The sequence below is a fragment of the Astatotilapia calliptera genome, chromosome 7, assembly GCF_964374335.1.
Source record: "Astatotilapia calliptera chromosome 7, fAstCal68.1, whole genome shotgun sequence".
Classification (NCBI taxonomy): Eukaryota; Metazoa; Chordata; class Actinopteri; order Cichliformes; family Cichlidae; genus Astatotilapia; species Astatotilapia calliptera.
In genome coordinates, this window is record NC_137428.1 from 57764800 (window position 1) to 57791759 (window position 26960).

General features: G+C 40.1%; 2 protein-coding genes and 1 non-coding gene across 7 annotated transcripts in view; all 3 read left to right on the forward strand.

Annotated features, from left to right (window-relative positions):
- The first annotated feature begins 816 nt into the window (after nucleotides 1–816).
- Nucleotides 817–8496, forward strand: malt3 (MALT paracaspase 3). Of its 2 annotated transcripts, none has more exons than XM_026175953.2 (15): nucleotides 817–956; nucleotides 1167–1228; nucleotides 1352–1479; nucleotides 1579–1717; nucleotides 1802–1977; nucleotides 2108–2204; nucleotides 2691–2738; nucleotides 2860–3063; nucleotides 3611–3788; nucleotides 3907–3981; nucleotides 4148–4275; nucleotides 5549–5698; nucleotides 6668–6822; nucleotides 7437–7553; nucleotides 7641–8496. In XM_026175953.2, the coding sequence occupies exons 2-15, from the start codon at nucleotides 1192–1194 to the stop codon at nucleotides 7962–7964; spliced, it is 1956 nt and encodes a 651-aa protein (XP_026031738.2). In that variant the 5' UTR covers nucleotides 817–956; nucleotides 1167–1191; the 3' UTR covers nucleotides 7965–8496. The 2 variants fall into 2 exon arrangements, with proteins under 2 accessions (XP_026031738.2, XP_026031740.2); XM_026175955.2 differs by having other exon boundaries at nucleotides 891–956; nucleotides 1149–1228.
- A 1745-nt stretch (nucleotides 8497–10241) lies between these two features.
- Nucleotides 10242–10313, forward strand: trnah-gug (transfer RNA histidin (anticodon GUG)). Its single transcript has one exon. It is a non-coding gene; the product is annotated as a tRNA-His (tRNA).
- A 236-nt stretch (nucleotides 10314–10549) lies between these two features.
- The window catches only part of frmd5a (FERM domain containing 5a), a 75416-nt gene continuing 59005 nt past the window's right edge, over nucleotides 10550–26960 (forward strand). For 3 of the 4 annotated variants that reach the window (XM_026175956.2, XM_026175960.2, XM_026175957.2), the window contains exons 1-2: nucleotides 10550–10672; nucleotides 11140–11271. In XM_026175956.2, coding sequence (XP_026031741.1) covers nucleotides 10664–10672; nucleotides 11140–11271 — 141 coding nt within the window. In that variant the 5' untranslated portion in view covers nucleotides 10550–10663. Of the gene's footprint in view, nucleotides 10673–10932; nucleotides 11272–26960 lie in introns of those variants that run through there. The other variant, XM_026175958.2, reaches the window with a different exon arrangement.

Sequence of the window (26960 nt, forward strand, 5' to 3'; positions counted from 1 at the left end):
ATTTTTAAAACATTAAAATTACTGTCAGGATTGCTACATTTTACTCTTTCCTCTCAAATGTCTGTCTCTGTTCTCTGTGGGTTTTTTTTTCCCTATCACATTTTATTACATTTATATAAAATGTAGCATTAACAAGCAAATATCCCAAAATTAAGCCAGTATATGTATTAAAACCTAATGCCCCTTTAAAAAAAATAGAACATAGGCATTCAATCGTACATTTTATTGTGTACTTTACAAAAATAAAACCACATATTATAGATTAGTAAACAAATTGTTGGAATATGTTGTAATTAAATGCTTATAAACAGCCAATAAGCGTTCATGGTCGACCATAATATCTACTGAAACATATAAAGAGACATTTTAAACACTCCGTATTTCAGATTTGTGCTATGACGCAAGGTTTTTGAAGCTTGCTTGTCTTCAACGTGACATTTTTTATTCGCGTTGCACCACGAACAGACATCTAGTAAAGTTTGAGTTAGCCTAACTAACTAACTAACTAACTAACTAGAACTGAAAAACACCGTTTTACTTTGCTGCTCTCCAGACTCTGACCTCAGACAGTGATTATGCATCAGCTGAAAAGGGCCAGATTGCTCATTACCGTAATGCCAGAAAAAGAAGTTTGGCTTTTAATTTAAATAATTTACATCGCTCTAACAGGCACAGAAATGCTCTCTTTTGTTTCTTAAGTGTAAGATATGCTTCAGTATTATAACTAAAAGGAGACTTGGGTTTGTTTTTAGCATGATATGGATTGGGCTTTACTGCTTTGTTGTAAGGGTGCTCCAGTATTACAGACATAACGGTAATGTGTGCGTGCGCCTTCTCGTTCCGGGAAAGGGAGGAAGAGTTCGGGCTATAAATTTGAAGTTATGAAGCCTGAGAACAGGAAAACATATTCTGGCCGAGGGGTGACAGCTTCTCAACTAGTCCGAGGTTGACGGCAGGTATGCAGTAAAACACGTAATAGTTACGGTCATATTAAACACCTAATTACTCAGTTAGGACGTTTTTAAATATATCCTGGAGTTTTTGTACGGTTAACAGCTGACCTGACTAGAAATGAGAGGTTAAATACATCGTTTTCCTTTTCATGCCATTCATTTGGAGTTTCTTTTCTGTACGTGGGGATATTATAGGCAGTGATTTTCTTACAGTTCGGCAGAAGAAGAAAATGCACAGATGACTGGATCCTTCCCCAAGCACACAATGATCAGTGGTATGTTTTAATCTCAGCACCAGCACTGTTTCACTAGTGTTATTTTTTCCAGCGAAACAGAACTAAGTTTGGTTTTATGAAACTGAAGTTGTCGCTTTTTTGTTTTGTTTTTTTCCTCACTAGAAATTGTGATAGTGCGTCATCCTGTCTCTGTGTGTGTACCTGTGAACCATAAGGTGACTCTGAGTGTCCGTGCTCAGGGCACGGGCATCCTCAACTACCAATGGTTTACAGATGGTGCAAAAAAAGAAGTATGTGAATTTAACTTTCAAGAAGTTAGTTTTCAAGCACTCTTGTTGGATTTAGTGTGCAAATGACCGTTTGTTGCTGTCAATGATTTCCTCCCTAAGGTACCTAATGGCACTCTAGCTGATCTGACCATCAGAGCTCAACAAACTCAGCTCTATGTGTGCCGAGTGAATGACCAGTACTATAAATGTGTGTTCAGCAACTGGGTGAAGGTCAAGGTGTTGGACATTGATAAATCAGGTAAATCATCATGCTGGTTGCATGTCATTTTTGTCGTATAGATGCAGTTTTCATTTCAACCCGTCTTTTTCTTTGAATCGTCAGGCTTGCCCATAGACTGGCAAGGTGAGCCTCACATTGCCACCAACCCCAAGCCGCAAAAGATTCAACCAGGTACAAAACTTGTTCTACAATGCGCTGCCTTTGGTGTCCCAGCTCCTTCCTACCAGTGGTACAGAAATGGACAGCCACTGCTGGACATGAAAAGCGGTACACTGCAGGTAAGGAGGAACGGCGGTGAAGATGGAGTGTTTTCTTACCTCTGATCCCACTGTGTAATTCATTAAACAATGTAGTTAATATTTCACTTTTGGACAGAGACACGAACAATGTGATTTATTATATTTGCAGATTGAGCGCGCGACAGCTGAACACAGTGGAACATACCTGTGCTCGCTATCTAACACACTAGGAGAGAGGTGGACTGAGCCCGTCGATGTTGACATTGGTAAGCTGAAAGTGAAACCTAAAACAAAAATCAGTACAGTGATACCTGTCTTATCCCAGTTTCAGGACTGTATTCTTTCCCATTCCTTTACTTTCTCTATTACTAATAAAATGTGTCAAGGAGAAAAATAAATGCTTCACACTCCTTTCATTCCACTGGTTTAGCTCTAAGGCACTAAGTTGTTTCCATTATGCTGGAGGTACTTTCCCATTTCTACAGACTAAAAAGGAAGTTGTTCTCCAAATAGTGCTGGGCTCAAGCCTTATACACAAAACAGGAAAGTGATGTAAAGTGAAACTAGTTCTTGAAGCGATTCTCCTGTTTATAACTTACTTGGAATAAAAGTGACTTTCACAGAGAATACTATTGAATCTTTGAGTTCTATTGTTCTCTATATGCTCCCCAGACAGAAATGCTACTTTAGGTCAGTTTTTTGTTTAACATGAACTGATTTTGTGCTTCCTTTTTCTGTTTTCTTTTTTTAAGCACAATCTCTAGTGAAGAGTGATCAACCTCCTCCAGCAGCGCTCACAGGTAAAGTTTAATGGAAAGAAACATCTTGTCATTTGATGTGTGGAGAGGAAAACTGTCAGAGTGTTTGAGAATTTTCTTGTGTTGGAGTGATTTTTGAATCAGACATTGAACTTTCTTGCAGCCACTGATAAGGTCGCCTTACTTATTGGCAACTTGAATTACTCCAACCACCCGGCCTTGATGGCACCCGTCATGGATGTTCATGAGCTCGGCAACCTCTTGCGGCAGCTTGGCTTCAGAGTCGTCTCCTTGCTGGATCTGACCAGAGAGGAGATGCTTACTGCTATTGAGAAGTTCATTCATCTCCTTGACAAAGGCGTTTACGGTGAGCGTTATAATTTTTTTTTCCTGCCTATTTCTTTTGGAAAAAGCTTTTGTCATTAGCTGAATTTCAGTATTCAGCTGCTGTTCTTAGAAAATGCTGATGCTGTTATTTAGAGGTTTATGTGGCACCTAAAGCACTGTAACTTCCTTCGTCATATTCCGTGGTTCTTATCTTGTCATCAATGTTAGATAACGGCTGTATGACTTCATACGTATGTGGGACGGTGTGGCTATTTCCACGTGCTTGTTAAATAACTCGTTCTTTTTATGTTTTACTGTTCCACTTGTAACAGTGTGTTAGTGTTATTAAAAAATAAATAAATAAAAAAGTGTTGGTGTCAATAGCACAGTTTGGAGCTGTGAGGTGATATTATCTGCTTCTATTCTCTCTTTCTGTTGTTAATAATGAAACAAATGTGATTAGAAGTCAGGCATCTTTATGATGATGTGTTACCTCCTCAGATTGACTGTCATGTATTCCAGGACTGCAGAATTACTGCAGCACTTTTGTTATTGTCGTAGTAATCAGATGTGTATTCTCTCTACAGGCCTTTTCTACTATGCGGGCCATGGTTATGAGCATGCGGGAAGGAATTACTTGGTGTCCGTCGATGCTCCGCAACCGTACGGAACCGAAAACTGTGTCTGTGTGCAGAGGATCATGCTCAGCATGCAGGAAAGGCAGACTGCACTGAGTGTAATCCTGCTGGACACCTGTAGAAAATGGTAAGTGCAATAATTAATTTCTGCACGGAGCCGATATCTGGATATGTAAATTTCTTTGTAAAAGCTCAGTTAACATGACATAGATTTGTTATTTGTTTAACTTCATTTCACTCTGTAGGTACAACCAGGGTTCCTTACTATCTGCCATCAAGCCACTGGCACCCAGCGGGAACACAGTTTACGGTTATGCCACGTATGTAGTATTAATTGTTTTGTATTCAACTGCAAATGGGGGGGGGAAATCAATTAATTGATTTCATGTGCAGCTTGTTTTTGGTTTATAGCATAAAATTTTAGAAAGTCACTGTTGTAGAAAGTCATGCAAAATAAAAATAACCCCTCTCCTTTAATTATTACAGGTGCGAAGATGCTGAAGCATTCGAGGTCCAGGACGGGGGCAAGAGTACTGGGATCTTTACAAAGTACTTGAACAAGCACGTCCTGCAAGCTGAGAAAGTCACGCATGTTTTAGAGAAGGTTTCAGAGGGTAAGAGTTAAATTGGAAAATTAAGAATGGGGTTTTTACTTTGTTTACATGATGATTCATTTCCAAAATGCCTAATATAAAGGGCTGCTATATCAATAGAAATGGCTTTGACTGAGTGAGACATTAATGTGGCTGACACCAAAATCATTTGTTTCATTTTTAAGAAAACCATACATATCAATTAAAAATGTACATTTCCTTCTTTTTGTTTCTGTTCAGTTTATTAGGGATATAAACACATAATTCAGTAGGCTGACAGTTAGAGATGAAGGGTAAACAGCACCGAGGGGAACAGGTTGCCCTTTGGTATACACCACGGACCACAGACAACTTTTGGAATCGCTTGTATCTCATTTTAATGTTGTTTACTCGGGTCCTGTAAGTAAAGCGATGACTGTGCCGATGAAGGGAAGCTGTTCAGTGTGTTTGTCAGTTTGATGGGCCCCCGGTAGAAGAAATTTTCAAAATGCCATTAGCATGTGACCTCATTCTTTGGAAATTCACACTGTTGGATAGAGAAGAGCAAGAAACCTGAGAGCTGCAGAGTGCAAGACAGCTGCTCTGCAGTTTGGGCACTCCCTGCCACTGCTCTCATGGGCTCACTAACAAATTAGACTTACCAGAACAGGACATCCTGCTGACAGCCCTGTCTCTGTGTGTGAAAATATTTAAATGAATAAGTGTGGTGTTGGATATGAAAATTGTTCTTTTTTTTTAACTTATTTATTTATTTTAAATTTGTGAGCCTCTTTAAGCCTCTCGTTTGGTTGTTTGTGTTATAGCAATAACCCTCTCATTAAAGGAGTGTACTTGCTTTATTCAGATGACAACTCTAAATTTGTGTCCTATTCTGTGAGCATAGTTTTAGTTCTCCCTGAATATCCCCCGTTTAGTCCTATTAATGACTTTTGTTTTGCATGCTTGACATCTTGTGAATAGGGTTTTTTCCCAAAACTCGTGTCATCAGTAACAGTGAATTTTAAAAATGCCTTTTTTTTTTAAAATATCCCAGAGTTCCTCAAATACAACCATGAGATTCTGATGAATCTCTCATATTTGTTTCTGGAACATTCCTCACTCACTGCTGTCCTAAGATGAACAGACCACTAGGACAATTGCAAGGTTGCCAAAGTTTTCAAGCAGTGCTGATTTTCTTAAAGTTGTTTAAACAGGACCGAGTTAAAGGAAGGGGCCAAAGAAACGCTAAAAACGTGTGTAGCTGCTGTATTTCATTGTATTTACCTCCATCTGAACCCCTCCTTTTCTCCACCAGATCTGGGCAGAGATCCTCTAATCACAGGCAAACAGGCGGTGGAGATCAAACACACACTGAAGGAACCACGATCCCTTGCAGATCCAGTTCGAACCACCGGCCACACAAAAGAGCTTCACCTGCGAGATGCCTGCTGGAGACAAGCAAATGGTGAGATGGGAGAACATTTTCCTTCTTTTTTTTTTTTTTTGTCTTTATCGATGTTACTGCTGGTGACAGAATATGTGCAAATATGCTTTATTTTCCTCTGAAGCAAAACAAATTAACATGCGGCCATGTCGCAGTCTTTAATAAACTGCACAAGCCATGATAGGAAAAAAAATACTCCTCTTTGTCACGGTCAGTGTTTTTCACGGTCAAACATATCTGTTCCTCTAGTTTTTGCACTTGTTTGTAAATTCCCTGACGTCCATTCCGATATTTCAGCAATCCTCCTCCAGGAATTTGCTGACATTTGAGAGTACTTATATCGAGGCCATGATTGTTAGTCTCATGCTGATGAATTCAAAAAAGCAGCTGGAAATGTACAAGAGGGAAGCGACTGTGCCGAACGGGCCAGTAACAATAGTGGCTGTGGGCTTCGTTGACCCGACGTGCTGTTAGTTACATCGGAGGTGTTTGCGGTCATGACGTAGATTTCTCTCGCTGAAACATAAATCCCCACAAAGAGAGTGATTGATACTGTTTAACCTTTTTCTCACCTCCTACTCAACAATGTGTGACAAACTAAATCTGCACACTGTGGTTTAAGATTTTTTCAGCATAATTCATGATTCCGTTTGATTAATGCAAAGAGGGAAATGGTTTATTTTACGCTGTGCATTTTCCCCTTTGATGGAAGGAAGTCTGTTTTGACAACTCAGACTTCCTCGTATTTTCTTGATATTGTGGATTAATCTAAGAACTCTTCCTAGATGGAAGATAAAAGTCTGTGGCTTGAGATAAATGAGTTGCTGAAAGTCCTAATTTGGTCATGGGCTCTGCAAAATCCTCCTTAAGTAAATAGCATCATGATTAAAAAAAAAAATGAAATGTCGAATAAGTTTTGGAACATGTTTTTATGCATGCTTTTTTCCCTTCTATTTAAAAAAACCAAAAACGTTTCACATCTGCTTTCAGAGCTACCACGGAAGAAGCGGCTGATGTTTCTTTGCAGAGTAGAAGTGGAAGTCAGCTTCTCAGCTTTGTACTCTAATGTTCTCGTAGCTTTTGCCACTGTAAAGACCACAGGCCCCCATACCCAGGACTGCGTGGTCACACTAAGCAGTATACCTGTAAGTATTTCTTATTTTCCACTTCACTGTCAGACTTTTTCACCAAATTCGGCTATCCGAACAAGCCTAAGTAGGCCCTGGAGTACAAAGGCAGGGGCATTGTTAATGGCAGTATGTCTAAATTGCAATACACTGAAATGTAACTGTTACATAACTGCTTTTGATTTTTGGCAAAGCCTATCAGTAAACTCAGGATTTGGATAAAATTCTCAGCTTGTCCCTACACGACAAATTCCACATGGCTCATGGCAAAATGCTTGTCAGTTTCCACTAGACAAAATGAATTTCTCAATGATGACCATTCACACCCACATTTCACATGTGTGAGGAAGTTCTGCCCATATATAGGCTTCCAGCATGCTGCAACCGCAGATGACTCAGGAAGCAGTAATGGTTATGAGCAGCTCTGCTCTTGTGAAATAATTCCGTCAGTTTGGCTGACTTTGACTCTTGCGTAATCCTGACATCTAGTGGCTGATTTTTGAATGTGATACTGCACTTTTTTTAGCAACGATTCAGTGCCAAACCACTGTAAATACAGCTGTTTATTTATATTGATGAAGATGGTTTACATATATAATAATAATAACATTATTTGTGCTTTTAATCCTCAGACAATGGAAGACATATTTTCCAGGTCTGGCAGGTCAGAGGAGATGGACTCACTACTACTTATGAATAATGTTAACCCAGACTGTACTCTGAGGCTCTGTGCTCTTCAGAAGCTCAAGGTATGTCTCCATATATCTATACTAATACCTTTCTCTAATAGTGTTTACTCCTTACAATAATTGTTTTTGTTTTTTTGTTTTTTTTAGGAGTCTATGGTCATAAAGGTGGATCTACACTATACTCACAGAGACAGTAAACTGCGTCAGACAGAAAGCCAGCAGGTGGACATAGGAAAGCCTCTCGTGGCTTCCTGCAAGCTGTACAGGAGGAATCATGGAGCAGCAGGCAGGACACGAGAAGGCGCTTTTGCTAAAAGCATGGGCAACATCGCTAGCAGCAATCCCCCGCTGCATCAGACTGGGTCATGCCGCCCTTTCACTAGAAAGGCGGTGTGTGCTGCTAAAATTCCTGTTACGTGGAGCAATGAACCTGAAGAGAATGATGAGAACGACTTCAGCTGTCCACATTAAAACTTTCTGGTACTACTTTTGTAAATACTGGTTGGAAATCTCTTGTTTTGTTTACAGTTGCTGTAAACATGTTTGTACTTGTCTATGAATGATGATGATAATGTATAAGTGAGAAAGTGATTGAGGTTTGTTTTTGTCTTACCAGCCTTCAGCTGTTAGATTAGTAGGCACAATAACACTGTAAGCTGATTTTCATCATAAATTATATGCTTAGAAAACATTAATTGTATATAACACTTTTGTTTTTTCCATCAGTGGCAAGCTGGCTGGCCTAAATTATTAAATGAAGACAATACTGTCAGTAATTTATCTAATGAAGAATACTACGTTGATCACTTTTTAAAAAAAACAAAAACAAACAAGCAATTTATTATATCAATATGTTTTGCTGTTGAACTTTAAAATCTACATTTTAATTGTTTTGGGGTTGTTGTTTTTTTTGTTTGTTTGTTTTTCTCAAGGAGCATTTTCACAGTGATGCTTAATTCAAGTTTGTAGAATAAATTAAAATATGTCAGTTTTAACTTCGCTAGTACTGGGTTGGGCCGTCTTTTGCCTTTGGATTGTCTAAATTCTTCATGGCATTAATTCAATAAGGTGCTGGAAACATTCAGTTAATATCTGTTGTCTGTCTTAAGTCTTAAACCTAACGTACATTATCAGATTGTCACTATATTTGAGTAAAATTTGCTTTTAGCTCAAAACGAAGAATTAAAATCTCAAGTAGCTGCTAAGTCTGGAAAAATCAAAGTAGATTTTTTTTCCTTTAGTGCATAGCCTATACCTAACAGATAAATTAATTTTGTCGTATACAGTCTAAAAAATGCTGTGGGTTGCATTATTCGATATATTACTGTGCAAAAGTCTCAAGCCACCCCTCAGTTCTTTATATTGTTTTCAGTAAACTGGGATATGGGTGCTCTGATTTATTGGAACATGGAAATACAGCAAATAAGACAAAAACAGAGTTTGTTCAATTCTGTTGAGCTTGAAAGACAATATTTGCTATGATCACCTTTATTCATCGAAAAAAGTCTGAACTGTCTTAGGCAGCTTTCTTGTAATTTCTTTAGGTAGTCTTCAGTTTATGATTTCATCAACTTTGTTTTTTTCTGTTTTTTTTTTTTTGTTTTTTTTCATATTTCTTAAGAACATGAGTTTGAGATACTGCTCATCTGCCATGTTTTTGTTTTGCTTTTTAAGCTCACCACTTCTGCCTTCGTCCTCCACTTTTTCAGTGTCCTCTTTTTAAAATGTTATTTTAGTGCAGCTATAAGCCAAGTTTTCAGCTGTCAGGTTTTTGGGAATCACCTTGTTGGTGCAAAAAATATCTTATGGATCCTGTCAAACTGTTCTATCTTTGGCAATTTCTGCAGATTCTGGTAAAGAAATGGGAATAAATTATGTGTTTTTACAACAGGCTGCTATAAACAGCTTAAAAGTGCTTAAAGATGCAATTTAAGATTGCTGAGTCTGTCATTTGTAGACCCAACACTGGTTTGTGCCTTTGGCTAGTTGCATTTTCTTATGCTTGAATGGTTCACTGGTCAGTGTTAAGTGGCAGAACAAGCAAATGGAACAATAGAACAAACAAAAAACCATGGTCTAAAAAAAAAGCTGAAAATGGTGTGAAAATGAGTGTCCAAAAAACTTTGACTCGAGATTATTGCTCAAGATCTTTTTTTTAAACTTACAAAAAGTCTGGCGAACTGGAAACAAAATAGAATTAAGGGGTGACTCGTGAGTTGTATAGTACTGTACTTCTACAATAATGTGATTACATTTTACCATATAGCAGGTGGACATAATGCCCACGGGGGGGGCAATTCTAGCTCTCCGACTTCCTGCATAAGAAACGGATATTGTAGTCTTGACCTTGCTAGTAAAAATATCAACCGCACTATTAATTATTGTATATATGTGTGTGTTTATTGGTACATGCTTTTTTTTTTTTTTTTATCTCAAGTAGTCTGTTAGTTATGAAAGAAAATGTAAAAAAAAAACAACCCCAAAAAACCAATTACAATTGCAGCTCAAAATAGTCTAGATCTCCTCTAACCTCTGAGCAAGGCACTTTCACCAGACAATTTAGATTTGTGATCCAACAACAATTAGCTTCAAGTGTTTGATTATGAAAAACTCATGTCTTGGACATAAATGTGGATTAGTGGATTAGGCGACGGTTAAAATAAATAAATTTTCGACCTCGAAGCATCGTGATGACGTACTCTACTTAAAGACAAAAATAAGCGGGGTGCAGTCAGTCCCCGTTAGCTCGCCGTGATCGTATAGTGGTTAGTACTCTGCGTTGTGGCCGCAGCAACCCCGGTTCGAATCCGGGTCACGGCAGAGATGTACGTCATCCTCCGGACGGTTTGTTTTTATCGATTTAAATTGTTAATACACTCTTACGCCACTTTAACGTGATTTTGTTGTTGTTGTAATACGAGCTTTGCATTTCCGTTTTAGGCTGACGAAACATTTTCACTCAATTTGCTTGCCGCAATGACAACGAATGGCCTGCAGGTGGCAGCCCAACACATTTAATATCCACCACCTGGGAAGTTGTGTGACACCCGACGCCGCTGGTTTTAGGTCAGCCAGGCAGGAGCAGCTTGATTTCTCTCCAACGTTTCATCGTGAACCTGAAGTCTACCTCCAAAGACCCATTAAAGGATTCACACTGCTCCTCGCACAGCATGATTTGGGTGAATAATTTTAACTTCATACTGAGGGAGTCATAAAAAGAAGCTAACCTTTTAAAAGTTTTCTAATGCATAATTGCTGGTCATGGGAAAATTAGGCGTAAGAAAAGAAAATCAGTATATACTGAAACTTCACACTCCCGTTGGCTCTCTTTGACGTCAGTTTTCATTTGGACCCGCCCGCTTGCTCAAGTGGCAGCAGTGAATGGTGAGAGATAATCCTCAGCTCCACACAGACACACACACAGAGCAGCAGCAGCAGGGCTGAGCAGCCTCTGGGTCTGGATGCGGGCATCCTTGGATTTCGCTCTCAGCACGGGCCCACAGCACGGAAAACTTAACGGGACAACAATGGTGCTTGCCTCGGCGGCTGAATCCGTGGCTGCTGGTCGTTCAGGGGACCGGGAAATGCGGTCAATGTGACATTCACTTGCATGCTGGTGTTCGAGTTTATTGTTCTGGTCCTGTAGACGCAGAGCGGCGAAACCTGGGAGAGAAAGATGTTGAGCCGATTTATGAGTGGCAGCGTCAGGAATCTTGAGCGGGAATACAACTGCACGGTCAGGCTGCTGGACGACACGGAATATACGTGCACCATTCAGGTTAGTCACCTGTTTATTCAGTCCACAGCGCGCTGCGATTGTGTCTGACCTGGCAGACAGAAAAGCAAGTGTTTTATCAGGGGGGGTGGCAGCAAGTGCCTGAATGCCCCGCTGCTGCTCCTGCTCCTGCTGCTGGTGTCAACCAAGATAAATTAGACCTAAAATAGAAACGTGTAGTTATTTATTTTGCCATCCCGAATAGGCTTGTGCAAACCTTTTTTCTCCCCCTTTCATGACCTACTATTACCTCAACCATCAGAGAATTCGGTCGTGGGATTAGAGACGTCAGGGAGCCTTGTAGTACAGACATAACTCAAGCTCGGATTGAGTGGTTGCCAGAAGCTCACTATCCTCTTAAAGTAATGAATGAAAGCAGTTCCCCTCCCTCTGTATAATAATAATAATAATAATAATAATAATAATAATAATAATAATATCCTCTCCAATCTTGAGAAGGGAGGCTGTTGGTAACGCTGTCCATGCAGTTTCCAGCAATGCACATAGGGTATCCCATGAAACATGCCCCCTCAGTTGCACAATGTGCCACTACACTGATAAAACCAAAGATGTGCCATGTGCTGTTGATGCAGGGTTGGATGTGATGATTAAATGGCTGCAGCTTCCCGGTGTTCACGAACGGCACATGTCCTCTTTTAAGAGGGATTTTCCAGAACCCAAAACAAACGATTGATATTGTCAGCGCAGGCATATTTCTTTAAAAACTTAAAACAAGCCCAGGCCCTGATCATAATAACTGTCTTTCCCTCCCTTTGGTCTCTCTCTACTCCCAGCGTTGCTTTGATGATGGTGCAGTTTTATGTTCATGCTGATTTTAGTAGTAGGTGAGAGGGCCTGTCACTTCAATTACAAGACAGCGGCTGCTCTGTTTGTGGATGCTGTGGAGTTGTGGTGAAGTGATGTAAGGAAACCCTGGGAGAATTCTCCTGATTAGTCAGCGACATGTAGATAAACACACAGCAAAACCATCTTGCAGCATACCGAGGAATTGTTTAACCTGTAATGGGAACAACGAAACCCTAATAAGACGCGTGATTGTTGTCACTTTAGTGTCTGCTGTCACCAGCGGGCTACAGAGCCACCACTCCTCTTTCCCCCAGCGAGCAAGCGTGAAATGCAAACCGCAGCTACTATAGGATCGTGACTGTGTGCCCAGGTTGTAAACAGATCTGCATTTCTGCTCGGAGAGCTGAGCAAGACATGGAGCGGGGCCAGATGGACTGTGAAGCCAGCAGGTGTGCTGTTTGCAGCAGAGTCGTGTGGTCTAGGGGGCTGACGTCACCAGGGTGGAAAAGAGAAGAGTGGAGTGCAAGAGGAGAATGCTGTAGCTCTGCTGTGATTGTCTGGCATCCTGGTTATCTTTCTGCCTAACCTGGCCCAGGGAGGGAGGAGTAAAATCCACCTGACTAGCCACATCGGTTTCATGGCCCACCAGGAAAACAAAAACAGGGGATGCAAACTAGCTCAGGTCATATACTCGTTGAGCCTCTCTTTTACCTGATTTTTTTTTCAATGCACTTTCAAACTTTTCAAAGGCTCCATATTCATATTTTTACCCTTCTTCCATTCCCTGGCATCCAATCAGGTGACATTAATTCAGTGGAGTGTAACCACCCCCATGGTGTCTGCATAATAAAACCACCTTCAGCAGAAATTAAAAGCACAAAGTACGCATGCACCAGAGCAAAGCAGGGCACCAAGGGCTTTCAGAAGAAGGGCAGGAAATGTGTCCGTCTTTTTAAAGTGGTGGCAGCTGTAATGCACGAACATAAGTTTTGCTTTAATGAATTATGGATCTTTCCACTATGTTTGGGAAGGGAAAGTGAGCACATCTCATTAGACCGCCCTGTAAGATGAGTTCTTGTCTCCATGCAGGTTGATGGAAGTGCCTGAAATCCTCTTTGCCCTCAGGCTTTTTCTGCTCTGTGATTTTAATGTTGCAATGCAATGTTGCCACACAGAGTCAGCCTGAGAATTAGCTGTCTCTCATTTTTGTCATTTCCTGAGAATAAAAGATGAATCACATTTTTAAAAAAAAAGCTGTATTATTTTTCAAGGACAGTGGGTGTGCCCACTGTGAAAAGAGAATATACTGTCATTTTTTTTTTACCTTCTACTGAAGCAAAACTCCAGCATTATTATCAGCTTACAGTCGTGTAGCTGATATTGCTTTCACACCATGAACCTCTGTGTGTGTGTGTGTGTGTGTATGTGGGGATATAACACTTGTCACTGGGAAAACAGATTTAGGTCCCGGTAATATTATGTCACCTTTAAAGGACATCACTGTAAAATACACCACGTGAAAAGGACCTTACACCCTCTTTCAGTTCTATGGTTTTATGATGAGGACATGATGAAAAAAATCATCTGGTCCTAACAGTTTGAGAAGTGGATAAAACCAACCTCCAGTCAACAACCCCTCAAGGAATATTAAACTGTGTCATTATATATTTAACAAATTTTATCCAAAATGTAGAAGCAGAATGTGGTAGCACAGATTAGGTTTGCATCTAAAAGAACCACAAGACCTCTGGAACAATGTCCTTTGGGCAGACAAGAGCAAAGTGGACATGTTTGGCCATAATACAAAGCACCATGTTTGGCAAAAACCAAACACAGCATATCAACTGACAAGCATGGTGGTGGAGGGGTGATGATTTGGACTTGTTTTGCAGCCACAGGACCTGGGCACCTTGCTGTCATTGAGTCAACAATGAACTCATCAGTATACCAAAGTATTCTAGAGCGTGAGGTCATCTGTCCAAAAGCCAAAGCTTGGCCATAATTTTGTCATGACAGTGATCTCAAGCTCTAAATCTACAGCTCAGTGACAGTCCATCTCAAAACACCATTGAAATTTCCTGAAATGGTGGGACGTTAAGAGAGCTGTGCATAAAGAAATGCCCACAAACCTCAATGAACTGAAGCAATGTTGTAAAAAATAGTGGGCCAACATTACTTCACTACAATCCGGGGGGGCTGAATCGATCCATCTTTAGTTTAGTGTCACAGGGAGCTATCTCGTTTATTTTGGCTGTTAAAGAACAAAAAAACACAAGCATATATCCATTAAGTTGTTATAGTATGAAAGGTCGAGACTGCTGTCCTGTCCACAGACAGGAGAGAGACAAATAGCCATTGGATCCAATTTAGAATTTTCAAACATGACTGATTTTAGACAGTCGGAGGAAGTCAAAGTATCTTAGGGTGCCGTAGCCATCCAGTACATTCAAACTCAGGTCCTCCATGCTGTACGTGCACAGTGCTAACCACTGTGCTACCAACGTGACTATGAATTCAATTTTATTTGTAGTTACAGTTTTGCAGAAGTCCATTATTTACATTCTCTCTTTGCAGTCTTGTTGGCCACTTCTGGATCTGCAGATCTATCTGTGGTGGAGGCTGTGGGTTGACAGTCAGACACACACTGTTGGCTAGGTCCCCCCACCATCTCCACCATCTTTTTAGTTGAATTCAAGGAGTGCAGAAAAATGTGATTGCTTTTTTGGCACAGTGGAGCAACTGCACAACTCCTCCACTGATAAAGTAAATTATAGCTTATCTTCTTAGAAACCTATGCTTATCCTTTTTTTTTTCTAACAGCTGTTTTGTTATTTGAAAACACAGCCAGTCGCTCACAGTCCAGTCTCAATTCTATCACCTACGAGAAAAAAATATGCTAAGAAAATAAAGAGTTTGCTGAAGTTTTATATTATTTAACCAAAATGAATACAAAGTGAATACAATCAATCCTCTGGAAGTTTTCCTGAGATTTGCTGACCTCTTGGTGAGGAGGCTGCAGGGGGATGGTAGCCTTATTGAGGGTGCTTCACTTTGAAACACAGTGCCAGCAGCTCAGCTGTTGCTACGGGGACTCCACAGTTACTCTAACAAAATGTGAGATCACTCAGTGGTCAGGATTTCTCTTCCAAAAGGCCACAGACAAAGATGTAGCCGTTAGCAGTTACAGGAAGGTAATTTATTCCCTGAGTACTCCCAGAGGATCCTAGTAGTGATTTGACTGTTGTCATGTTTGTCTACAACAGGACTATCATGGGACTGCTCCACTGATGCATATTTACTCTTGTTATTCCCATCTGGTGTTTAGATATTTTATGAAGTCTAAAAGGAATAAAATGGTTTTATTGATCTCCTTATTGCTAATATTTTTGGCCCGTGTTCAAATGCAGTAGCTGATTTTATGCACCTTTTTTCTTGTTTAAACATCTTTGTCAGTAATAAAATTAATTGATGAATTGGTCACTGTTGTGTTTTAGTGGGACAAGTCAAGAATTCTGCTGCAGGAAAAAAGTCTGAGCTAGAATAATACAATCCAACTTTTAATTTAATAATAGTGAACAGAGTTATAAAATGTAAATAAACATACTGATATATTGTTTATACCGGTTTGAACAGGTGTTTGATACCATATATTTAATGGATATATTCTTTTGAAATGGTGGGATGTAAAGAGAGCTGTGCATAAACAAATGTCCGTTAGCATGTGGTTTCTTATATTAATTTGAAAGTGTTTCAGATTAAAAAAAATAATAGTCAGGATAAGTTCATCTCAAGTAAAAATCTTCATTGGGGAATGTGGCTAGCTCGAAAACAAATGTTTATTTGCAGCAAGGGGTGGAAAATGTGGCTTTCTGATAGAAAAAGATACTAAACAGTGGATTATTAATGCTTCCATCCAGCTTCATTTACAAGTGTAAGTAAATAGAGGGAATGTCCCATCCTTCTTTTCCAATGAGCTTTTGTCACTAATGACACACTTCCTAATTTGAAGTGTGAGTCTACTGAAACAGTGCCAGCAGCACTATGCAATAATAGTGGCACAGCTTTATATGCAGTGACCCAGCATGAAAAATGTAGAAGCACAAGGGTGTGTCTAGGGCAGCGGTCCCCAACCTTTTTTGCGCCACGGACCGGTTTATGCCCGACAATATTTTCAAGGACCGGCCTTTAAGGTGTCGCGGATAAATACAACAAAATAAAACTAGTACCGGGACCGAAAAAAAGAAGATTTATTCATAACACACGTGAAAAGACCCAGGAAAACAGAGTTAACGATAAAAACGATAATAAAATAACGCTGAAAACCGATAAAAACCCCGAAAACCATACATTTCACACCTGAGCCTCAACTCTCGTGGCCCGGTACCAAACGACTCACGGACCGGTACCAGTCCAAGGCCTGGGGGTTGAAGACCGCTGGTCTAGTGAGTGTTCTCTCTCGGTATTTCACGTAAAAGTGTAAAATAACTGGTTAGCACTTCAGTTTAACAATAGCTAAAGTAACTAAACTTTGTAACATGTCTGGAGCTACATAAAATTGCAAAAATAAAATTGCAAAAATATGCTATATAAAATATAAATGGCACTATATAAAATGTTTCTTGCATATTTTTTGTGCTTTGTTGGAAGTTGTTGACATACCAAACCTCCTAAATTGTAGTTGGAAGATGAGATGTTGCTCTTGCTCTCAGACATGCCTGGGCTTGTCCTGTTGCACAGAACATAGATTCATGGCATTGCTATTGATATGACATCACAATATGACATTTTTATATCATGCAAAAATTTATCAAAGATTATACGATATGGCATAAAACTATTCATAGCTATTATAGTTTACGTTATCCAGCATGAAAACACCGTGTGGAGTTTTTGTGTTCTTCCTGTGCCTGTGTGGTTTCCCTCCGAGTACTAAGGCTTCTTCCCACATCCCCCAAACCTGCTTTTTAGGTTAACTGGTGATTCCAAACTGGCCTTGGGTGGGAATGTGAGTGTGAACGGTTATTTGTTTCTGTGTGCTTGCCCTTTGACAGACTGGCGACCTTTTCAGTGTGTACCCCGCTTCTCGCCCTGTGACAGCTGGGATGGGCTCCAGCCCCAGAGCGACCCTGAGCTGGATAAGCAGAAATAAATGGATGGATGGTGTGAAAACTCAGTGATCTGTGATGTCTGCAGTTCGGTCTCTTGACTGACTTTACATTGTGAGGACCCTCAGAAGTGTCCAGCCCAGGCTTAATACACATAGAACCTGTGTATTAGAGATGAAAGATATGCATATGTCTGTGTGCTCCGATCTCATAGAGGCTGATGCTGTTGCAATACTTCATATAAATCATTAAAATCTCTGCTAGGTCTAAATGTTTCATGAGACGTAATCTGTCATTTCTGTTTACCACCATCGGTGCACGCCAGTGTCATGATTGGCTGAACAGATTACCTCGCTATACTGTCTGTCTGTCTATAGTGGCATTCTACAGTCCCCTTGCTGAGGATTTGATACGTGGAAGCAGCTTCTTTTCAGTCACACTTTATCAGTCAGTTTTTGCTGATAATGAAAGAGCTGGTGCGTTGTGTAAAGACTGCAAAGGGCCATTGCTCCGTTGGTACCCTCTGGATGAGGTCTTTGTCTTTCATTGCTGTTTCACACTCGGCTCAGGTGCCCCAACAGAGCGTTACAGTACCTGGATTTTAAACTTAGCCTGACCTGCATTGGCTTGCTGGGATACATGAAAGAGCGTAGCAGAAGACAAGATGCCAGAAGCTTTTGCTACACACTCGTTGAAGTATGAGCTCACACACGAGCAGTTTATGCTTTCTTATAATTGTCAACAGGCCGCTAAATGTGGGTGTATAGCATAGCCTGTTTGGGTCGGTCTAACCGAATGGCTTTCTTATATTCTCCAGTGTCTCTTTGTGTGTGTGTGTGTGTGTGTGTGTGTGTGTGTGTGTGTGTGGGGTGGGGGTCTGAATGGAGAGCAGGGAGGCAGTCTGTCAGTGTGTCAGGAGCAGTGCTGCCTTTGTGTTGTCTGGGATGCCTTGTGTGACAAAGAGAAACAGAGGGGGCTCGAGGTTGTGCTCCACCTGAAAGCATGAATATTAAAACACACTACTACAGCAATATATCCTCGTGGTGACTGGTCTGCTAATGAGAGAAGTGGATGCGAGTAGAGCAGCTAATGATCCCATTCCTCTCTCAGGATTAGGTTCACTTTAAAGGGAGATGGCCTACAGCTATATTAATGCAAACAGATTGCACAGCTTGTTACTTTGATTTACATACTTCACTGGGCTCATTAATGAAATAGTTTGGTGCAAGAAACTCTTGGTAGAGACTGAATTCGAGAGCCTTGGAATATTTACAAGGGGAGAAACAAAGCTTTGATCAATTACAGATAGGGAAGGATGTTTGTAACCTGCAGTCATGACTCAACAGGAATGATGCACCACCACCACCACAAGCCTTGGAACTAATCAGATAAGTTCCGCCTTCAAGCAGTGACTTTAAAAAAATGTGCAAGTGCAATATATAATCAAACAGAATTTTAATTGCAATGTTGTAGCGGGCAAGCTTGGGATTTACTGGAGGAGGACAGCAACCTTAATATTTGGATATTGGGTTATCTTTTGTAATGAGAGGGATTTTTGGGGGGGCGGGGGTGAGAGTTGTGTTGTGTAACTGCCTTCTTGTTTTTGTTCTGGGGCCACTACATGTGCAACCACAACTTTGCAAATAGCTGCAAAGGGTATACAATATAAGATTTTATTAATTTTGCAGGGCTTTCACTTAGTACAGAACAAGTTTGAAAATTTTAAATTGAAATTCAGAATATCTCTATAATTGGAACTGGACCTTACTCGGATTGCTTCTGAAAGTTCAGTTAAGCACGTTGCAGAATGCTGCTTCCCATACTCAGGCTTTATTTGTTGTCCTCTCTGCCATGCTTCCTTCATGCTTTCTCTCCATTGCCCTGCTCCTGTTTGTCTTTGGGCCTCAGGGCTCTCTGCTGTATGAGAGAATCAGCCTTTGTCTCACTCTGTACTTCAAGGCCCTGTGCCTCTGCAGACTAATGAGGAAGCGCAGGGACAGGACTCGGACTACTACAATGCAAGTGAAATTAGCACAATGTTGCTTTTTGACTTGGGTTGCACAACAGCAAGTAAAAATGTTTAGTATCTGCAGTAAATTCTTTGCATTTAATATTATTGACATATTGTCTGCACATTAAAACAGAACATAATATAGTTGGTCTTTGTCAGGACAACCGTTATTCTGCTCGTGAGTGATCTCTTCTCCAGCACAAAAGTTGCTTTGTGATGGAGATTTATACCAGAGCGGGTGTCATCAGCATATAGGTCAGGTGCTGAGCTTAAATCAGATGTGATCTGACAGCCGTGACAGTTTTCTGTTGGCCGACGAGCCAACGAAACAGTAAAAATACAGCCGGGGCAGAACTGATGGACAATATGGTAGTGATTAGTTTACTCTTCAGCTCTTAGTTCAGTATTCATCGTACTCAAGATTGATGTGTTACAAAGGAGCATATTTGTCATTTTTTTCATCTTCCACATTTTTCCCCATGTCTCTTTTTTCATCCTGACCTCATCTGCTCCACAGGTCACCTCTTTCTCTCTGTGTCATCGGGATTGTGGTTCAGCTTCACACCGTCTCACTGCAGGATTTTTATGAGCTAATGATTGCCGTTCCTTCCCTCCGTTCTTCATCTCACCTTGCCTCCATCATTGTGTTTTAGTTGTCTTATTTGTCTCTTCAGCAGATTTACATTCTCGCTGTGCTCTGTGAGGCCTCGTCTCTGTAATGTGTCGACTGTTCTTTGCCATTAAAGAAATGGATGATTTGCTGTTGTTGTTCTGAAGGGCATAGCAAGGACTAGTTTATTTTTCTGTCCAGCTCTGTGGTTGCACGTGTGCTGTCATTCAAGTAGACAAGAAAACATCAACAAAAAAACATGATATGATTATCGGACTAGAAGTGGTATCATTTACAGTACTGGGGAAAAATCTTGGGCCACCACTCACTTCTTGATATTGTTCGAGGAAATAAGTAACGATTTCTGATTAAACTTTAGTGAATACTAGATGACTCAGTTGAAGCGTCAGGTACATCTCTCAGGTCCTGTGTCAGGCCTTTGCTTAATTTTTGTCCTGTTTCTTAATGACAGACTTTCAGAAACTTTTCATTTGCTGTAGTTCTTTTAAGGCCTGTCACTTGCTCAGATTCACATTTAGGACAGATATATGTCAAGTTTTCAGCTAAAAGCTTTTTGGGAATCACCTTTTCTGTGAAAAAAATGTTTTATGCCTGTCAGACTGTGTTATCTTTGACATCTTTCATATATTCTGCTAAAAAAACAGGAACAAATTGTTTTTTTTTGTTGTTGTTTTTTTTTACAGCCTAAAAGCCTAAAGGTACAATTTCAAATTGGTTCTTTGCTGCTGTCCAAAGAAAAACTATGAAAGACCATCAGAAAGCTTGGAGAAGCGTTGCTCAAGGCCACTATAAAAAATTACAAGAAAGTCTGGCTCCTTGGAAGCAAAATGTAATGAAGCAAAGAGTGGGTCAAGACTTCTGCACAGCACTGTAATGCCGTTTACTGTTTTTTTTGTTTTCAGTAGGAAGGCCAAGGATGACTTCCTATTTTTCCAAGTTAATGTAAATGTTTTGTGATTCAGAAAGCTCATTTCAAGGATCCTGATCCCTGGAATATAGCTCCAGAAAACTGAAGTATTACTTAACACGTATTAATTTAAAAGGAGGGATGACTTTGCTTTGTCACATGTAATGTATTCAAGAGCTGGAATGTTTATCTTACGGTCTCGTAACGCATTTTCAGACAGTATTCATACACCGCAAATGTGTGGCATCAGTGCGCATTTTGTAAATGGTTCTGTTCACGCAGTTTTTCAGATAGTGAGTTTTGTATAAAGAAATCATAAGTACAAATGTTTCAAGCAATATTTTGTGAGAGCTTCTGAAATCTGAGACATTACTGGCATCCTGAGATTCGATGCACAGCATTTGCCAAGAGTCTGTGTGATTAACAAGGAGCATACTGTGTCAGGTGCCTCTGAATGCACAACCCAGCTACTACCCACTGCAGCTGGAAAAGATTAAACATTTTTCTGATCCTGCAGAGTAACTATTGCCAGACTGGAATAACTGAATGGGTAACCTGGGATTCATGATCTAAGTATTTATCTGTCCATACCAGAGATTGTTGAAAAGAAAAAAGATGGATAGGCCTACAAGTGAAGCAAATGTGGAATGCCTTACATGTGTATTCTGTCTAATGAAAGCAGAGGACGACCGCTCTGGCTGCAAAAACACTAAAGTGTTGAAGTCTATTTAAAAAATACTTCTCACTTGATTTATAACATCAGGACACATTTTCCCAAGGTTCTTCTTATTAATTGTTAGTTTTACATCTTTTACACCAGTCACACAGATGTAGAAATGAGTCATTAGGGACAAATTTGTATTTTTTTTTTATCTGGTTTGGTGAGTTGGTTGCTCATTGTCACTTATTGTTATGGAGAGGGGTTGCAAAAATGGTTCTGCACCAAAAACATCCTTGTTATTGCTTTGGTGGCCAGCAGATTGCTGCAGCTGAGTATAGATAGCATGGATCACGCCGACTTGTCTGCAAACACACTCAGATACTTTCTGAGTGGTAATAAAACCTGAAAAAGCCTGATGCAAACTAAAAACAGAGAGTGCTCTCATTGAAAGAAAGGAAAAAAGCCTTACTATATTAAAATCAACATATTTTACAGTTTTGTTTCGTTTACCAGGAAGAAGGCGGCTGGTCTTGTGCGTCATAATGAAAGTGATCATTAAGGAAAAACCATCTGTACTCCAGCCCAACAGTGTGTAGCTCTCCGAGAAATACACGATCCTGTCATCATCCTGCAGACGTGGCTGGGTGCCTGTAATGAGGGCTACTTGAGCTGCACTTAGGGAGTGCAGGGTCTGTTTATTCTGATATCCTCTCCTTTAGTGTCTTTTATCTGTGACAATATACGCTTTCTGTCAGATGTGCGATGACACACAGTTGATGAAAATAACAAAGAGTAGGAGAGCTTTGAGCCAGCTGTGTCCAGCGGTACAGGAAGATGCTGAGATGAGGCGGAGCGGTTGTTTTTGGCGTTTAGAGTTGAAAATTTACGCTTTCAGTGTTTAATTCATCTTTGTCTTATTTTCCACCCACTCTGGATAATTTTCCTCGAGAGAAAGAATTTTCTTTTCCAGTGGGTAGTTCGATGAGTTGCTTTATGAGCGTCAGTATTTTTCTGGATTGTTTGCATTGTTTGTGTTAGCATTTGTACATCATATTTACACGACAAATCGCTGATCTGTCAATATTTTAGTCCATCTTAGGATCAAATAAAAGCCTGGGTGGCTCCTGTTGTTCCACGTGTGTCAGGGACTGCAGATTACATGGACAGCTATTCATGCATGCAATCGGTCTCTTTTTTTCCTTTGTGTGTGTGTCAGCGCAGCAGTCAGAAAAGATGAGCGTCTCTGGAGAGGACATAGATGAACACACACACAGGGGGACAAAGAGGCTGGCCAATGAAAATACACAACAACCCCAACACACAAAGACAGCTGTCCAGTGCAGGTCCTGGTTCAATTCAGCAAATGTGTTTTTATTAAAAGCAGCAACAGTACTGCAGTGTTTGCCATTAAAAGGCTGCTCTGTCTAGTTGCAAGAATATTTTTTTTTCCCCTAATAGTTCGATCCTATTTTGCCCTCTGAACTGCTTTTATTTTTTTACAGCGTTGATTCAACCTGGAAACATTCTTAAGACTCGGTTTCTGTTTCCTGTGTCTGACAGAAAAAATTTCTGATTTCTAAATCACCAAATATCGGTATCGGTCTTAAAAATCCAGTGTATGTCAGGAACTACTTGGTATTACTTGGTAATAGATTTTCTATCACCGAGAGCATCACAAAGACAAATAATTGACATCAACTTTGTCCCATTATGTCTCTACATTACTCCAGTGCAGTGCATTTCCGAGTCATATATTGAGTTTGATTAGCTGACAAAGCTGGAACGAGCTCTGAGACTGCAGCAACAACTGATGCCCGTCACAGTGAATTTCACTGTTTTCTTTTTCCCTCTGCTAACAGCTGGTAGAAATCAGTTAAGGAAAAAGACGTTCTCATTATTTCTGGTTCATTAGTTGTGTGTCTTGCTATAATAGACAACAAGCCAGGATCAGTATATGCCATTTGTCTGTCTTTGTCTGTCGCTCACTATGGTAGAGTCAGTTAAAAGCACCTTTTTGTTAGGTTCAGAAAATGTCACGGCGTGCTCTGTAATGTATGTAAGTATGTAACGAGAAACCATCCTCAGAGCTGACACATGTTAGTGCTAAACGCTTGCACTGCCGTCGTGAGGAAAATGGGTTTTCAGGACAAGTGGTAGGCTCCTAGTGATAAGGGTTTCATGTCTCACGTTTCATGTTTAGCTCTTGTGCATATAATCTTCAGTGTGTGCGTTTCTCTGGGGATGTTTGTTCCATTATTACTGACCGAACTCGTGTTTTCTGCGATTTCCTGGTAAAACTAGATATGGGCCTTGTTTTATTGTTGTTGTTCTTTGCTTTCTAACAAAATCTTGAGAACTCTGATAGCTTGTATACAGTCAGTGTAATGTGTCACTGGAGGAGTGGGTATGAAATAATTGTACCTGACATCTGGAGTTCTTACAGAGAAAATTGTTTGGGAACTGACTATAAAACTGAGATGTGAGACATAAACAGTACTGAAGCTGTTCATGTGTTCAGTCCAGACCAGCTATGAACTATGACGTGCTTCACTCTGTTAATGAATCAGTCTGATAATAAAGCCTAAGAAGTAATAGAAGAAAATAAATAACCTGCAATAATAAACATTTTAATTGAATAAATTAATGAAAAAACATCAAAGAAGTAAGTTTGAATTTGTAATGGGCCAGAATACGAGTACATCAAATAAAACTGAGGACAATGAAATAATAATAAATGTGAATTAATTAAAAAATAAAGAAAGGGTAGATGAAACAAATGGAAAAGACGCATGCGTCATAAAATAGAATAATGTGAACAATCGTGAAAAAGCTACAATCACTGAATAATAATTACTTACAGAAGTTGTTAAATGTTAATACTGGTATGAAACATACACATGGCCACTTCATTAGGTGCACCTTAATAGTACCAAGTTGCCTCCAGAACTGCCTTTATTCTTAATGACACAGAATTGACAAGGTTCTGGAAACACAGGGAGGCTGTGGTGTTTTAACAATGTTCAGTTGGTACTTAGGGGCCCAAAGTGTCCCAAGAATATATTCCTACAGAGTTATGCCACCATCACCACACTGAACTGCTGCTACAAAGCAGGATGGATTCATGCTTTTATGTTGTTTTATCCAAATTCTGACCCTACCATCCAAATTTCACAGCAGAAATTGAGGCTCATCAGACCAAGCACAGTTTCCTGTTTTTGGCTGTGTCACCCAGTGTGGTTTTCTACTACTATACCCTATCTGCTCCAAGGTTTCTCATCCTGTTCTATCAGACATGCTCTTCTGCATACTTTGGTTTTACTTGCTGATTATTTAAGTTGCTGTTGCCTTACTACAAGCTCAAAGCAGTCTGAATATGCAAAGAATATGCTTTTTTTTGGGGGGGGGGGGGGGTACATTGGTGCCTCTTCAAGAGTTTGTGCACAAAAGATGAGGAAATGGTTTTAGCTTTTAGTGGCAGCTCTCTCTTTGTTCTGACTTAGAAGACAGACAGAGGTGTGCCATATGGTAGCATAATAGCAGTCTGGAGGGCACTATTTAAACAGTGGTGCTATCCTCTCAATATGTGGGGTTTGCAGAAATCCCCCACTACCCCAAGGGTGGGAGACATGTGCCATTGAGGGAAATAAAGAACTGTTTGCACAGCTACACAGACTGTGCATCTCCCCTCCTATAAAGGGATGAGATTGTGCTACAGTATTGTGAGGAGAAAAAAACGTGTAGTGCTTCCGATACTAACAGCTTAAAAAACCTTACATGTTGCTATACTTTGAATAAATATGCAGCTTTGTTTGTCTTTAAAGGGTCTTTAATGGTTTCTCCTATTCCAGAGGCTTCCCTCTTGCCTATTTCTCATCATAACAGTCCATTGGAAAGCAATTAGGTGTGAATCTTTTTAATCAATATGGTGATCAATAGATATCCTGTGGACTGATGATGCTACAGTCTGGTTTGTGGTGAGCTTAGCTATTTTTAGCAGCAGTCATTCCTGTGCAGGTTTGAAGAGTAAACTCAACAGAAGAGATGGCCTCGGCACCCCCCAGCCCACATGGTGCCTCAAGCACAATGCAAAGGCCATGAATCATGAAAAACATCTGCAACTATCAATATCCAACCTGTCGGTGCCCTGAGCACAAGCGCTCTGGGAAAATTCACTCATATATCTTGGATTGATTGAATTGTTCATACTATGCTGGTGTTTGATTCTCTTTCAAGATAAAGGTATCTAAGAAAATGTTTACCAGGTTACATAACACGTAGCCTATGGCCTCTTTCTCTGATGAATGACACAAAGCGGGTGCACATGCTGCAGGGATGATTGTGACATAATATGAACAGCACGATTGTGATCTAAAGAAACAAGTTGCAAATAAGAAACGCCAAGTGGAGTTACAAGTCCAGCAAAATGGAAAATGTCCAGGCGGTGTTGGAAACAAGCTAAAAATATTTACTACACTCAACCTGCTGCTAATCGCGAGTCTTTTGTTGCTTAGTTTAATTGCTGCACTTTTATGTTTACTTTACTTGAGTTACAGTGGAGTTTGGTCGTTCAGACATTTACAACATTAGATACAAGTTATTTTAAACTGGCAAAGCTAACGCTTTTCTGTAGGTACTGTAAACAGACGGAGAGCCGCTGAAAACAGGAGTCAAAGCCCTTGTGTGTGTCAGAGCTTTTGGACACCAGAGTTAAGTCAATTGTTGTACACACACTCAGTAGTTAGATCTTTTGTAACACTGCAATGAAGTGGTATTTCTGTAAAGAAGACTGCTTCTGATGCATCTTGTTTTATTATCATCACACAGCTGTTTTACAGGCATTATGGCATCACCTGACTAGTAGTACTGAGGTTTATTTATTTCATTGCTTGCACCTTCTCTCTTTCTCTTCTTGAACAGGAGGGAGTCAGATTTCCCTCCTGAATGAATTGCTGAGTTTAGAGCAGTGGTCATTGAGCCAGCTGACTGCCACCTCCTTTGGGCTTTCCTGAAAGGCTTCTCTATACTATGCTAGGCTTTAACTGGCCTCTATAATTAATGAGGGTAACTAACTGTGGTAGGAGTGCTTTATAGAAAGCACCTAGGTAGAAGTCTCCTTCAGGACATCCTATTACGACCCCTTTCCTGTTGTTTCTGGCTTGGTAATGTTTGTTGTGTAGTCACAATTAAGGCTAAGGAGTGAGGTAGCCTGTAGGAAAGACAGCTGTACAATGAAGCTTTGATTATGCTCAAAGTACATTTTTCTTCATTAATATACTGGTTATTGATATTTATTCCATGATACAGTTTCCATCCCTCAATCACTAATCTGTATTATCGGTGAAACTTTATAAAAAAGTTTCTGTCCTTGCTCTTTTTGAGATTTTATTATTAAAAAACAGTAGAATGTGTTTAAAAGTTACAATTTCAGCCACCAGGGACTGCATGTAATAGACGATGTGGTTTCTTTCTTGTTATTTTGCATTAATTACGTAATTGCCTTAGTAGACTGTGCCATAAAGTTGCGAGTGGCTGAATAATAGATGAAGGATATGAATTAGGTATTGGGCACT